We start from the raw sequence: 14,579 nt of genomic DNA, 5'->3' as shown, positions 1-14,579 counted from the left end.
GCTGGTCAACGAATGGATGGGGGAGATGTCGATTACACCTTTCTGATTTAGTTATGCCGATCGTATTATCCTCCTGGAGATAAGCCACAGGCCGACATGTCAGCCGTCGGTTTTCTCAAAGAGGACAATAGGCGTGCACGGCTGAACAATCACTCATGTATGGGAGAGTCGGTGGAGATGGCTGTCGGCCAAGCGATAGTTTGACTGACAGTAATATAAATGTGTTTGCTTAAGCCTACACATTATTTAAGCCATGTCATTCCCAATTCATATGGGGTCTGTTGGAGCACATGGAGGGGCAAATGATTAGCAATAGGGATGATCCACATGAAGTGTCATAAATGGATGACTATGCATTCAAATCACAGTGTGCAAGTTCAAGTAGACTTTGGTTTCTGTCTGTTTCACAAAAAAAAGATTAAAATGTGAACACAAACATCTATCTTCTAACTTTTTGATATGTGAATTCATGCCGACAAATGGGACAATACAATTACTGGAGGCCACTTTACAAAAGGTTTCTCGTAAGTTTGCTCTATGCTTACACTGTCTTGGTCACTTAATTCTAGAGCAAATCTTCTCAATCTCCAGAACGGATTTATAACCTAGCTCTACAGGCATGACATTGGTTCAGCAAAAATACTGCATGTCAATGCCCCAGTAATAGCATTAGTGTCCTATAGCTAAGAAAACGAGGGAGACATGCCAAAGTGAACCAGGTTTCTTTGTAGGGAGCCCATTGTTTTCTTGTTTTATTGGTTCTTCATGACTCTTAACGCATTCCATCACATTTTTGACAATGCGCTTGAAGCATTTGTTCCACATTATTACTCTGCACTGATTTCCTTGACGGCAGTAATAACATTAGATTGGAAGGCATTCATCGCAGGCAGTGCTCCTTCAGCTGCGGGATACACATTTAAACCCCGGTTGAAATAGTTACAATACGAGCAAACACACTGCACATTGTTAAGAATTAAGATATGCTAGTAAACCCGACGCTAATAAAATATTGTAGCGGCCAATAAAAGCAAGGTAAAATGATTTTTATTACAATTATAAAGATAAAAAACAAAAAATTTGAGACACTCAAAAAGCAGATGGAAACTAAAGGATAGCCCAGTCACTCCTAGGTTAAATTGTGGAGGCAAAACATTGACACCATGTTTTTTGATCCAACCAAAGGTTTTTATAGAAAGCGAGTAGAGATGCATGTCCCTTACTCTGCATCTTCCTTGGCCTTCATTCTAGATCATTTAGCTTTTAAGAGCAGCTGCTTGAGACTCAATTACCCAAAAGAGACAGGATCGCTGTCCCCAATAAATTATTAGATAAGCAAGGAATTTCTCAAGGGTCAATCTGTATTCAAGCAGTAATTGACTCCATTTGTAATCATGTAGCTTAGAAGGCAAAGCAGCGAGCCCCCGTCCTTGTTTGCCAGCTCTACTGTTCTGATGCATCAAGGTGGAGTCAGTGGAATCAATGGAGGCAAAGATTAGCTGGGTAAGATCTAGATCAAAACGTGTATTCTCTGATCTCTAGCATTATACAGTTTAAGAGCAATACAGCTGTAGGGAACAAAAGAATGGAGAATACACTATTATTAGTAAAGATAAAGATCATCATTTTGCTTATAGAGTCGAATAGGCAACAGTGTTTACAGACCTTAAAAGGAAATCTGTCAGCAGGATTTCACACGCCCAACTATTTTTATGCACATGTAGCTCTTTGAAAAGACAAGTCTAGCAATGGTTTTAACTACTGATGAGCGAACATGATCGGATAAGGTGTTATCTGAGCATGCTCGGGTGTTATCGGAGTATCTTTGGCGTGCTTGAATAATAAGTTTGAGTCCCCGCGGCTGCATGATTAGCGGCTGTTGGACAGCAGGGATTGCCTAAAGCCCCCGTTACACACTGCGATATCGCTAGCAATATCGCTGTAAAGTCACCGATTTTGTGACGTTACAGCGATATTACTAGCGATATCGCTGCATGTGATACTTACCTCCGACCGGCTCCCCCGCTGGTAATCGCTGATCGCGTGAGAAGCTGCTGGACCATTTCTCGTCGTCTGCTTCCTGCGGCGCTTCCTGCTGTGACAACGAGCGACGCGTGGAGCCGGGCGGGAGGACGCAGGATCGCCGCGTCTGACAGGTAAGTAGCGATCCCCGTCCCCAGCAATGTCGCTAGTGAGATCTGCCTGTGTGGCAGCTCACTAGCGACCACCTAGCGATTCACCAGCGATCCTGACCGCGTCATATCGCTGGTCGGGATCGCTGGCGAGTCGCTAGGTGTAACGGTACCCTAACAATGACAGGAGTCATGCAGCCCACAGGGACCTGAACATATTATTCAAGCACGCCAAAGACAATAGGACAACACATTATCCGAGCACATTTGCTCATAACTACTTTTACCTAGACACAGTTTGTGGGTGATGCTGGGCAGGGAATAGATCTGGAGTGACAGAGGCTTCAGATCTACAGATAGCTCTACACCCTCATTGGTATATCAATTCAAATACTGATTTCTCAGTAACGAATGAATGGACTGGCCATGTAAAGGTATTGAGGGTTTTGTCTGTAAGGCCGGGGTCACACTTACGAGTGTAAGATGAGAAACTCACGCGAGTCTCTTGCCTTAATACCCGACACTGCCGCCGGCACTCAGGGAAAAGAGTGTGCGGCTGCATAGAAATACATGCCGCCGCATACTCCGGTCTCGAGTGCCGGCGGCAGTGCCGGGTTCTGATGCGAGAGACTCGCGCAAGATTCTCGCATCACAATCGCAAGTGTGACCCCGGCCTAAGAGCTTCATGCACATATTAGTGTTTGGGGGTTAAATACCAATTCCCTTTAAAAGTAAATCAGCTTTTAAAGAGAAAGTCACATCTTGAAGGGGCATTTACATTGCATAATTGTAAATGGGTATTGCTGAAAACGCTTATTTCACGATCTTACCGTGTAAACAGGTTGCGGATTCAAAATTAATTCACAAAACGCTTGTTTATCAGGTGGTTACCTTTTGTGCAAAACAAAAAAAAAAAAAAATTACGTTGTTTTCGGTTGTGCATTGTCCTATGTAAACAGGAATCGCACTGCCGAGAACTACGGCAGCCTATGTGCAATGACTACTGTAATGTAGATTGTGATTTGCCACTTTTTCCATGTTGTCTTTTGTGGTTTCAGATTCTTGAAATATGACTTTTCTAAAATTTGGTGCAACACGATTTAAGTTTCCCATAGAGCAATTTTATGTACGCCAGTTATTTTGGTGTATTTTTGCAACATATTGCAAGATGTGCACGTTTTCCAGCTGAGCAGTCACAAAAACAGTTAAAGACATGAACTGTCTATAATTTTAAACGTAGGTTAATTTTAACATAGAGAGATAGAATATCAAAAATAAAATCCAGAAAAATCACATTGTATAAATTATAGAAATGTATTTGCATTTTGCAGTGAGAAAAGTATTTGATACCCTATCAACCAATGAGGCTATGTGCACACGTAGCGGAACTCTCACGGAAGTTACCACGAGAATTCCATTCCGCAGGAAAAAAAAAAATTAAATCGCATTTTATATTCCCACGGAAAAACTAGCGTTTTGAAGGTGAAATTAGCCTGCAGAATACTAGCGTTTCCAAGCGATCTGTAGCATTGCTTGGAGAACTGATTGACAGGTTGGTCACACTCGTCAAACAGTGTTTGACGAGTGTAACCAACTTTTTACTATTGAGGCTGCCTATGCAGCATCAGTAGTAAAAGATAGGATGTAAATGATAAAAAAAAAATATTTGGTTATATTCACCTTCCGATGTCCCGCGCAGCCTTCCCGCCCTCAGCGATGCTCGCGTTCCCAGTAATGCCTTGCGAGACCTTTGATGACGTCCAGTTCTCGCGACACTCGCAAGACCGCTATAGTATCGCGAGAACTCACTGTCAAAGGTCTCGCAAGGCATTACTGGGAACACGAGAATCGCTGAGGGCGGGAAAGCTGCACGGGACATCGGAAGGAGAGTATAACCCGATTTTTTATTTTTTATTCTATTTTTACAGGGATATGGTACCCACAGCCTGGAGGACAGTCTCCTCTCCTCCGGACCGTGGGTACCATCCGCAAATGTTCTGCTTACTTTCCGCATGGTTGGCACAGCCACATGTGGAAAGTAAGCAGAACAATGCATTCCTATGTGGGCGAAATCCCCGCGATTCCGTAAAATTAATGAGCATGCTGCGTATTTTTCCAGCAGCATTGCGGAATCCCATAGGAATGCATAGGATGCTATTTTTTTTGCGTTTTCGCGGCAAAAACGCGCGTTAAACGCAGCGACAACGCAAAAAACCCACGACGTGTGAACGCAGCCTAAGAGTTCTGGCTCCTACAGACCAGTTAGATGACCCGAATCAACTTGTTACCTGATGCCTTACATAGTCACCTTTATAGAATACTCCTGTCCACAGACACAATTAAAGGGAATCTGTCACCTTTTTTTGAACTATGAGCTGCCGGCATCGACATCAGGGGCTTATCTACAGCATTCTGTAATGCTGTAGATAAGCCCCCGATGTAACCTGAAAGATAAGAAAAAAGTTAGATTATACCCCGGCGTTCGGTCCGGTGCCTCCCATCTTCATACGATGCCGTCCTCTTGTTCCCTTCCAGTCGTGGCTCCTGCGCAAGAGCACTGCTCTGCCCTGTTGAGGGAAGAGCAGAGTCCTGCAGTGCGCAGGCACTGGGAGAGGTCCGGCGCCTGCACACTGCAGTATTCTGCTCTGCCTTCAACAGGGCAGAGCAGTGTGCCTGCGCCGGAGCCACGACAGTAAGAGAAGAGGACGGCATTGTATGAGGATGGGAGGCGCCAGACTGCAACATCCATCGGACCGGACCGCCCCCCGGTGAGTATAATCTAACTCATTTTTCTTATCTTTCAGGTTACATCGGAGGCTTATCTACAGCATTACAGAATGCTGTAGATAAGCCCCTGATGTCGGTGCCGGCAGCTCATAGTCCAAAAAAAAGAAGGGTGACAGATTCCCTTTAAATCAGACTCTAACCTCTACAACATGGGCAAGACCAAAAAGCTTTATAAGGATGTCAGGGACAAGATCATAGACCTGCACAAAGCTGGAATGGGCTACAAAACCATAAGTAAGATGCTGGGTGACAAGGAAACAACTGTTGGTGCAATAGTAAGAAAATGGAAGAAATACAAAATGACTGTCAATCGACATCGATCTGGGGCACCATGCAAAATCTCACCTCGTGGGGTATACTTGATCATGAGGAAGGTGAGAGATCAGCTTAAAACTACATGGGGCAAACTTGTTAATTATCTCAAGGGCGCTGGGACCAAAGTCACCAAGAAAATTATTAGTAACACATTACGCCGTAAAGGTTTAAAATCCTGCAGTGACCGCAAGGTCCCACTGCTCAAGAAGGCACATGTGCAAGCCCGTCTGAAGTTTGCCAGTGGACACCTGGATGATTCTGTGAGTGATTGGGAGAAGATGCTATGGTCAGATGAGACAAAAATTGAGTTCTTTGGCATAAACTCAACTTGCCATGTTTGGAGGAAGAGAAATGCTGCCTATAACCCAAAGAACACCATCCCCACTGTCAAGCATGGAGGTGGAAACATGTTTTGGGGGTGTTTCTGTGCTAAGGGCACAGGCAGGACTACTTCACCGCATCAATGGGAGAATGGATGGAGCCATTTACCGTAAAATCCTGAGTGACAACCTTCTTCCTTCTGCCAGGACATTAAAAATGGGTCGTGGCTGGGTATTCCAGCAAGACAATGACCCAAAGAATACAGCCAAGGCAACAAAGGAGTGGCTCCAAAAGAAGCACATTAATGTCGTGGAGTAGCCTAGCCAGTCTCCAGACCTTAATCCCATAGAAAACTTAAGGAAGGAGTTGAAGCTCCGAGTTGCCAAGCGACAGCCTCAAAATCTTAATGATTTAGAGGTGATCTGCAAAGAGGAGTGGACCAAAATTCCTCCTGACATGTGCGCAAACCTCATCATCAATTACAAAAAACATCTGACTGCTGCGCTTGCTAGCAAGGGTTTTGCCGCCATGTATTAAGTCTTGTTTGCCAGAGGAATCAAATACTTATTTCTCACTGCAAAATGCAAATAAGTTTATATAATTTATGCAATGCGATTTCCTGGATTTTGTTTTTGATATTCTTTCCCTCAAAGTTAAAATTGACCTATCCTTAAAATTATAGACTGTTCATGTCTTTGTCAGTGGGCAAACTTACAAAATCAGCAAGGAATCAAATAATTATTTCCCCCATTGTATGCCTTATGACAGTATACGGGGTTAGGGAATGGTGTTACACAGCGCCGCTTCATGTAACTAGCAGTTTAGCGTTTCCTCCATTGCTTAGTCTCACGCTAGGTCTATGAAGAGCACATGAACAGGACATGATTGAAAAACAAGTGCGAGAGATGTAATATACTACGAGTGGTATTAATTGGATAAGCTGTACACCTGCAAGTGGAAAACTTCAGGAGGGTTTTCTTACAGATTTTATAAAGCCTTCGAATATGTCACGCTGGTAAAGCCAAGATGTGCTCCTTCTTTAAAAGAAAACATGAAGTTGCGTTCCCAGTAAAGAACCGCAGGGCAAAGGAACAGTAAACATGAAGAGACATCTGCAAACAGTGATCACTTCCTGTTATGTCAATGAAATGTGCAATTCAGTGAGTGCTTCAGTTACATGACTTTCCAGAACACTGACGGATGAACGTTCTACATTGTATGGTGGGAAAATCCTTCACAAATTTGCAGAAACTCCAGTATTCGCAGAAAGTAATTACATATTTTACAGACTTTTAAAAAGTTACGGGGAGTGTAAATTCCGGATTTTTATTTGCTCTCCTGGTATGAAAATAAAAACTTGTGGACACAGTATCTCATTACGTGGTGAAAAATATCGTACTTGCTGCCTTTTAGATCCAATCAGAGGCGTATCTGGAGGGTGGCAGCCGAGGCATGTGCCCTGGGCGAAGCTGGCAGGGAAGGGGGGGCGCGGCGCGGCTGTCCGCAGTGCCTCCCCTGGCAGCTGCATTCTGCCGCCCCAGGCCTGGGAGTCCGCCGTTCTCCGTGCTGGCTGTCAAGCTGATAGCTGGCGCAGAGAAGCTGACGCGCGCCGGCTCCCAAGGAACAATTGTACTGGCGTCTATACAGACGCCAGTACAATTGAAGCTCTGCCCGCTGGGTCAGAGCAATGCCAGCAGCCTGATCAGGTCATGTGATCATGCCCACTGATGTCACTCGCAGGCAGCGCCCAGAAGGGAGGAACACTGGTGCTAACTGTGCTTCACTGTGGAGCTAAGAAACCACCAAAGATTTGGGGAGGGGGGGGAGTGGCATAATGTGTGGGGGGGATTTGGAGTGGAGATGCGGGAACATAATGTGTGGGGGGGATTTGGAGTGGGGATGGGGGGATACTTTGTGTGTGGGGGATTTGAGGACACAAAATGAAGCGTATGCATGAGGGAATGTATGAGGAAACAGTATGGGGGATGAGTGCCGACAGTATGGTGAGTGGGGATGAGGGTGATGGGATGTGTGCAGACAGTATGGGGAGTCAGGGGAATGTGTGAGCAGACAGTATAGAGAGTGAGGGGGTAAATATATGAGGAGACAGTATGGTGAACAGGTGGGATGTTAGAGGAGACAGTATGAGGAGGGAGGGGTATAGTGTGAGGCGACAGTATATTGCAGACATTTGTATTTAGGTGCATTATAATGACACTTCTATCTTTAAGGCATCGTGTGGAGATTTGCTGCAGAAGACCAGAGAAGATGGAAGTCTGCAGAGACGAGATGTGGATGAGAAAACTCATCATGGGGTCTGGACAAGAAGAAGAAAAGAAGGAGAACGACTCCAGAGACGACGTCATCTATAAGGTACCTGGATGTAAATATTATTTGTGATACTGACTAATTCTCATGTTTTTATTTGTTAGGAGCATTACAGGGGTTGTCCAGGTTTGTGCTGAGTCTGCAGTCATTCTATGTGACTGCAGACTTCTGAATTCTCACAGTGCTCACTGAATGCTGTTAGGATTCTCTCGTGCCGGTAAATTTACATACATGCGGTCACATGCTGACTAGACATGTGCGGCCTCACGCAATGAAAATGAACAGAGCGAGGCCAGGCACGTCTAGTCGGAATGTGGCCAGAAGTATACAAATCACATACTTGTGCCGACATGACCGTGTACTCTTGCCACCAGTACGGGAGAATCCTAAAAGTGTGCAGTGCATTCGTTGTGAGAATTCAGAAGCTGCAATGTCAGGATTCAACGCTGCAGTTTCCAGTACTCATCACATGGACACTTCACTCATGTGCGATTTTTATACTTATGGTCCTGTGACAACAAGCTTCTCTTCCTACTTCTCAGTTTTTCACTAAACATTGAGAGCATTAGGGAGAGCAGCACATAGGTACATGACTAAGTGTGCAAATCCCATGTGTGCTTTTGGGGGGGGGGGGGGGGCACCGAACTGAATTCTTGCCCCGGGTGCCAGAGAGCCTAGATACACCTCTGGATCCAATCCTAATGTGCGTTTATGGAGGAGTACTTGGGGGAAAGGCTTTATTTCTTGTTCTCCCACCTGAACTTGAGGCTTCTAGTCACTCCATGACACGTCATCTCCCATGAATCGTAATGGAAGGCTAACAATGGTAGGAAAGGGCATATTCGCTTATTAAACCTAGCACTTATTTCTCCTGTCTCCAGTGCCGGTTTTACAGGAGAGTCGCGTTGAAGGACACCAACAATTATGACAGGATCTGCAGATAAAGTATTCTGTGGTGCGGAGAGCCCACTATGTGGCTTTGCTGCAACGTTTGCGTGGTCTTTACAGTGCAATGGTGTTTACTCTGCTAAATCATTACCCAAAATCCAATCTGACTTCAAGGTCCCTAAGGTTATGTTCACACGTTGCTGCATAAAAAATGCAGTACAAAACGTATCATGTGAACATAGTCTAAGGTTTACGTCTAGGTATTTTTGAAAAACCCGACCGCAGATGGAAAAGCCAGGAAGAAAACTGCAAAACAAACATTTGTAGCTCAAAATAGCAAAAAAAAAAAAAAAAAAAAAAACAGATAAGAGAAAAAAAATATCTAAGCTCAGTCAACAAGTTAGTTATGGAATGTTAGGCTTATATGTATCGCTATCTGTATAATATGTAAAAACGCCGGTCACCACTGCTCACTCTGCAAATACCGCATTAACTTTATAAAGTGGAATTTACTTACCAAATAAATTACTTGAATGCCCTTGTTTTTGTATTGGTTTCAGCTCATTTAATCCCCATGCATTTTGCTTATAATTATCCCAGGCAAATTTCATCATCTGCGTAGGGAAAAAGGGAAAAGGAGGTTAAAAAAAACATCAAAAGGTACTTTTATTTTAAGAAATTTTGTTGTGCAAGACTCTTATAGATTCATTACTCTGCAGAATGTCAGGCTCATCAATGATAAATAACAACTGGACTGCAAGATACTACTAATAAGCAGTGTAAATAGGCCAAAATTAACCATGGAAACCACTGGATGCCACCATACTGCCTTAGGCTTCCTTCACATGTCCATGTTTAAACACATAGGTGAAGAAAATGGTCTGTGTCCGTTATTACCATTAGTGTGTGGTCAGTGTACAGTCCGTTATTCCCATCAGTGTGAGGTCAGTGTACAGTCCGCTATTCCCATCAGTGTGTGGTCAGTGTACAGTCCGCTATTCCCATCAGTGTGTGGTCAGTGTACAGTCCATGTGTCCGCTATTACCATCAGCGTGTGATCAGTGTACAGTCCGCTATTCCCATCAGTGTGTGGTCAGTGTACAGTCCGTTATTACCATCAGCGTGTGGTCAGTGTACAGTCCGCTATTCCCATCAGTGTGTGGTCAGTGTACAGTCCGTTATTCCCATCAGTGTGAGGTCAGTGTACAGTCCGCTATTACCATCAGCGTGTGATCAGTGTACAGTCCGCTATTCCCATCAGTGTGTGGTCAGTGTACAGTCCGTTATTACCATCAGCGTGTGGTCAGTGTACAGTCCGCTATTCCCATCAGTGCGTGGTCAGTGTACAGTCCGCTATTCCCATCAGTGTGTGGTCAGTGTACAGTCCACGTGTCCGCTATTCCCATCAGTGTGTGGTCAGTGTACAGTCCATGTGTCCGCTATTACCATCAGCGTGTGATCAGTGTACAGTCCGCTATTCCCATCAGTGTGTGGTCAGTGTACAGTCCGTTATTACCATCAGTGTGTGGTCAGTGTACAGTCCGCTATTCCCATCAGTGTGTGGTCAGTGTACAGTCCGTTATTACCATTAGTGTGTGGTCAGTGTACAGTCCGTTATTCCCATCAGTGTGAGGTCAGTGTACAGTCCGCTATTACCATCAGTGTGTGATCAGTGTACAGTCCGCTATTCCCATCAGTGTGTGGTCAGTGTACAGTCCGTTATTACCATCAGCGTGTGGTCAGTGTACAGTCCGCTATTCCCATCAGTGCGTGGTCAGTGTACAGTCCGCTATTCCCATCAGTGTGTGGTCAGTGTACAGTCCACGTGTCCGCTATTCCCATCAGTGTGTGGTCAGTGTACAGTCCATGTGTCCGCTATTACCATCAGCGTGTGATCAGTGTACAGTCCGCTATTCCCATCAGTGTGTGGTCAGTGTACAGTCCGTTATTACCATCAGCGTGTGGTCAGTGTACAGTCCGCTATTCCCATCAGTGTGTGGTCAGTGTACAGTCCGCTATTCCCATCAGTGTGTGGTCAGTGTACAGTCCATGTGTCCGCTATTACCATCAGCGTGTGATCAGTGTACAGTCCGCTATTCCCATCAGTGTGTGGTCAGTGTACAGTCCGTTATTACCATCAGCGTGTGGTCAGTGTACAGTCCGCTATTCCCATCAGTGTGTGGTCAGTGTACAGTCCATGTGTCCGCTATTACCATCAGCGTGTGATCAGTGTACAGTCCGCTATTCCCATCAGTGTGTGGTCAGTGTACAGTCCGTTATTACCATCAGCGTGTGGTCAGTGTACAGTCCGCTATTCCCATCAGTGTGTGGTCAGTGTACAGTCCGCTATTCCCATCAGTGTGTGGTCAGTGTACAGTCCGTGTGTCCGCTATTCCCATCAGTGTGTGGTCAGTGTACAGTCCGTTATTACCATCAGCGTGTGGTCAGTGTACAGTCCGTTATTACCATCAGTGTGTGGTCAGTGTACAGTCCGCTATTCCCATCAGTGTGTGGTCAGTGTACAGTCCGTGTGTCCGTTATTACCATCAGTGTGTGGTCAGTGTACGCTCCGTGTGTCTGTTATTCCCATCAGTGTGTGGTCAGTGTACGGTCCAAGTGTCCGCTATTCTCATCAGTGTGTGCTCAGTGTACGGTCCGTGTGTCGGTTATTCCCATCAGTGTGTGGTCAGTGTACGGTCCGTGTGTCGGTTATTCCCATCAGTGTGTGGTCAGTGTACGGTCCACGTTTCCGCTATTCCCATCAGTGTGTGGTCACTGTACGGTCCACGTTTCCGCTATTCCCATCAGTGTGTGGTCACTGTACGGTCCACGTGTCCGCTATTCCCATCAGTGTGTGGTCACTGTACGGTCCACGTGTCCGCTATTCCCATCAGTGTGTGGTCAGTGTACGGTCCACGTTTCCGCTATTCCCATCAGTGTGTGGTCAGTGTACGGTCCACGTTTCCGCTATTCCCATCAGTGTGTGGTCAGTGTACGGTCCACGTGTCTGCTATTCCCATCAGTGTGTGGTCAGTGTACGGTCCACGTGTCTGCTATTCCCATCAGTGTGTGGTCACTGTACGGTCCACGTGTCCGCTATTCCCATCAGTGTGTGGTCACTGTACGGTCCACGTGTCCGCTATTACCATCAGTGTGTGGTCAGTGTACAGTCTGTTATTACCATCAGTGTGTGGTCAGTGTACAGTCCACGTGTCCGCTATTCCCATCAGTGTGTGGTCAGTGTACAGTCTGTTATTACCATCAGTGTACGGTCCGTGTGTCCGTTATTACCATCAGTGTGTGGTCAGTGTACAGTCTGTTATTACCATCCATGTGGTCAGTGTACAGTCTGTTATTACCATCCATGTGGTCAGTGTACAGTCTGTTATTACCATCAGTGTACGGTCCGTGTGTCCGCTATTCCCATCAGTGTGTGGTCAGTGTACGGTCCACGTGTCCGCTATTCCCATCAGTGTGTGGTCACTGTACGGTCCACGTGTCCGCTATTCCCATCAGTGTGTGGTCACTGTACGGTCCACGTGTCCGCTATTACCATCAGTGTGTGGTCAGTGTACAGTCTGTTATTACCATCAGTGTGTGGTCAGTGTACAGTCCACGTGTCCGCTATTCCCATCAGTGTGTGGTCAGTGTACAGTCCATGTGTCCGCTATTACCATCAGCGTATGATCAGTGTACAGTCCGCTATTCCCATCAGTGTGTGGTCAGTGTACAGTCCGTGTGTCCGCTATTCCCATCAGTGTGTGGTCAGTGTACAGTCCGTTATTACCATCAGCGTGTGGTCAGTGTACAGTCCGCTATTCCCATCAGTGTGTGGTCAGTGTACAGTCCGTTATTCCCATCAGTGTGAGGTCAGTGTACAGTCCGCTATTACCATCAGCGTGTGATCAGTGTACAGTCCGCTATTCCCATCAGTGTGTGGTCAGTGTACAGTCCGTTATTACCATCAGCGTGTGGTCAGTCCGCTATTCCCATCAGTGTGTGGTCAGTGTACAGTCCGCTATTCCCATCAGGGTGTGGTCAGTGTACAGTCCGTTATTACCATCAGCGTGTGGTCAGTGTACAGTCCGTTATTACCATCAGCGTGTGGTCAGTGTACAGTCCGTTATTCCCATCAGTGTGTGGTCAGTGTACAGTCCGCTATTACCATCAGTGTGTGGTCAGTGTACAGTCCGCTATTACCATCAGTGTGTGGTCAGTGTACAGTCTGTTATTACCATCAGTGTGTGGTCAGTGTACAGTCCGCTATTACCATCAGTGTGTGGTCAGTGTACAGTCCGCTATTACCATCAGTGTGTGGTCAGTGTACAGTCCGTGTGTCCATTATTACCATCAGCGTGTGGTCAGTGTACAGTCTGTTATTACCATCAGTGTGTGGTCAGTGTACAGTCCGCTATTACCATCAGTGTACGGTCCGTGTGTCCGTTATTACCATCAGTGTACAGTCTGTTATTACCATCAGTGTGAGGTCAGTGTACAGTCTGTTATTACCATCAGTGTGAGGTCAGTGTACAGTCTGTTATTACCATCAGTGTGAGGTCAGTGTACAGTCTGTTATTACCATCAGTGTGAGGTCAGTGTACAGTCTGTTATTACCATCAGTGTGAGGTCAGTGTACAGTCTGTTATTACCATCAGTGTGAGGTCAGTGTACAGTGTGTGGGGTCAGTGTACAGTCTGTTATTACCAGTGTGTGGTCAGTGTACAGTCTGTTATTACCATCAGTGTGAGGTCAGTGTACAGTCTGTTATTACCATCAGTGTGAGGTCAGTGTACAGTCCGCTATTACCATCAGTGTACAGTCTGTTATTACCATCAGTGTGAGGTCAGTGTACAGTCTGTTATTACCATCAGTGTGTGGTCAGTGTACAGTGTTATTACCATCAGTGTGTGGTCAGTGTACAGTCTGTTATTACCATCAGTGTGAGGTCAGTGTACAGTCCGCTATTACCATCAGTGTACAGTCTGTTATTACCATCAGTGTGAGGTCAGTGTACAGTCTGTTATTACCATCAGTGTGTGGTCAGTGTACAGTCTGTTATTACCATCAGTGTACGGTCCGTGTGTCCGTTATTACCATCAGTGTGTGGTCAGTGTACAGTCTGTTATTACCATCCATGTGGTCAGTGTACAGTCTATTACCATCCATGTGGTCAGTGTACAGTCTGTTATTACCATCAGTGTACGGTCCGTGTGTCCGCTATTACCATCAGTGTGTGGTCAGTGTACAGTCTGTTATTACCATCAGTGTACGGTCCGTGTGTCCGTTATTACCATCAGTGTGTGGTCAGTGTAGTCTGTTATTACCATCAGTGTGAGGTCAGTGTACAGTCTGTTATTACCATCAGTGTGAGGTCAGTGTACAGTCTGTTATTACCATCAGTGTGAGGTCAGTGTACAGTCTGTTATTACCATCAGTGTACGGTCCGTGTGTCCGCTATTACCATCAGTGTGTGGTCAGTGTACAGTCCGCTATTACCATCAGTGTGTGGTCAGTGTACAGTCCGTGATTACCAGTGTGTGGTCAGTGTACAGTCCGTGATTACCATCAGTGTGTGGTCAGTGTACAGTCCGCTATTACCATCAGTGTGTGGTCAGTGTACAGTCCGTGTGTCCATTATTACCATCAGCGTGTGGTCAGTGTACGGTCCACGTGTCTGCTATTACCATCAGTGTGTGGTCAGTGTACAGTCCGCTATTACCATCAGTGTACGGTCCGTGTGTCCGTTATTACCATCAGTGTACAGTCTGTTATTACCATCAGTGTGAGGTCAGTGTACAGTCTGTTATT

General features: G+C 45.7%; 1 protein-coding gene across 1 annotated transcript in view; it reads right to left on the bottom strand.

The window, feature by feature from the left end:
- The window catches only part of LOC141089477 (mannosyl-oligosaccharide 1,2-alpha-mannosidase IA-like), a 317,924-nt gene that overhangs the window by 210,099 nt on the left and 93,246 nt on the right, over positions 1–14,579 (bottom strand). Inside the window, exon 2 of the mRNA XM_073575915.1 lies at positions 9,289–9,385. Within this exon, the coding sequence (XP_073432016.1) occupies positions 9,289–9,385 (97 nt within the window). The remainder of the gene's footprint in view (positions 1–9,288; positions 9,386–14,579) is intronic.

Source organism: Dendrobates tinctorius, unplaced genomic scaffold (genome assembly GCF_039654945.1).
Source record: "Dendrobates tinctorius isolate UK_male_01 unplaced genomic scaffold, ASM3965494v1 ptg000046l, whole genome shotgun sequence".
Lineage (NCBI taxonomy): Eukaryota > Metazoa > Chordata > Amphibia > Anura > Dendrobatidae > Dendrobates > Dendrobates tinctorius.
This window is presented reverse-complemented; position numbering and strand designations above follow the sequence as displayed.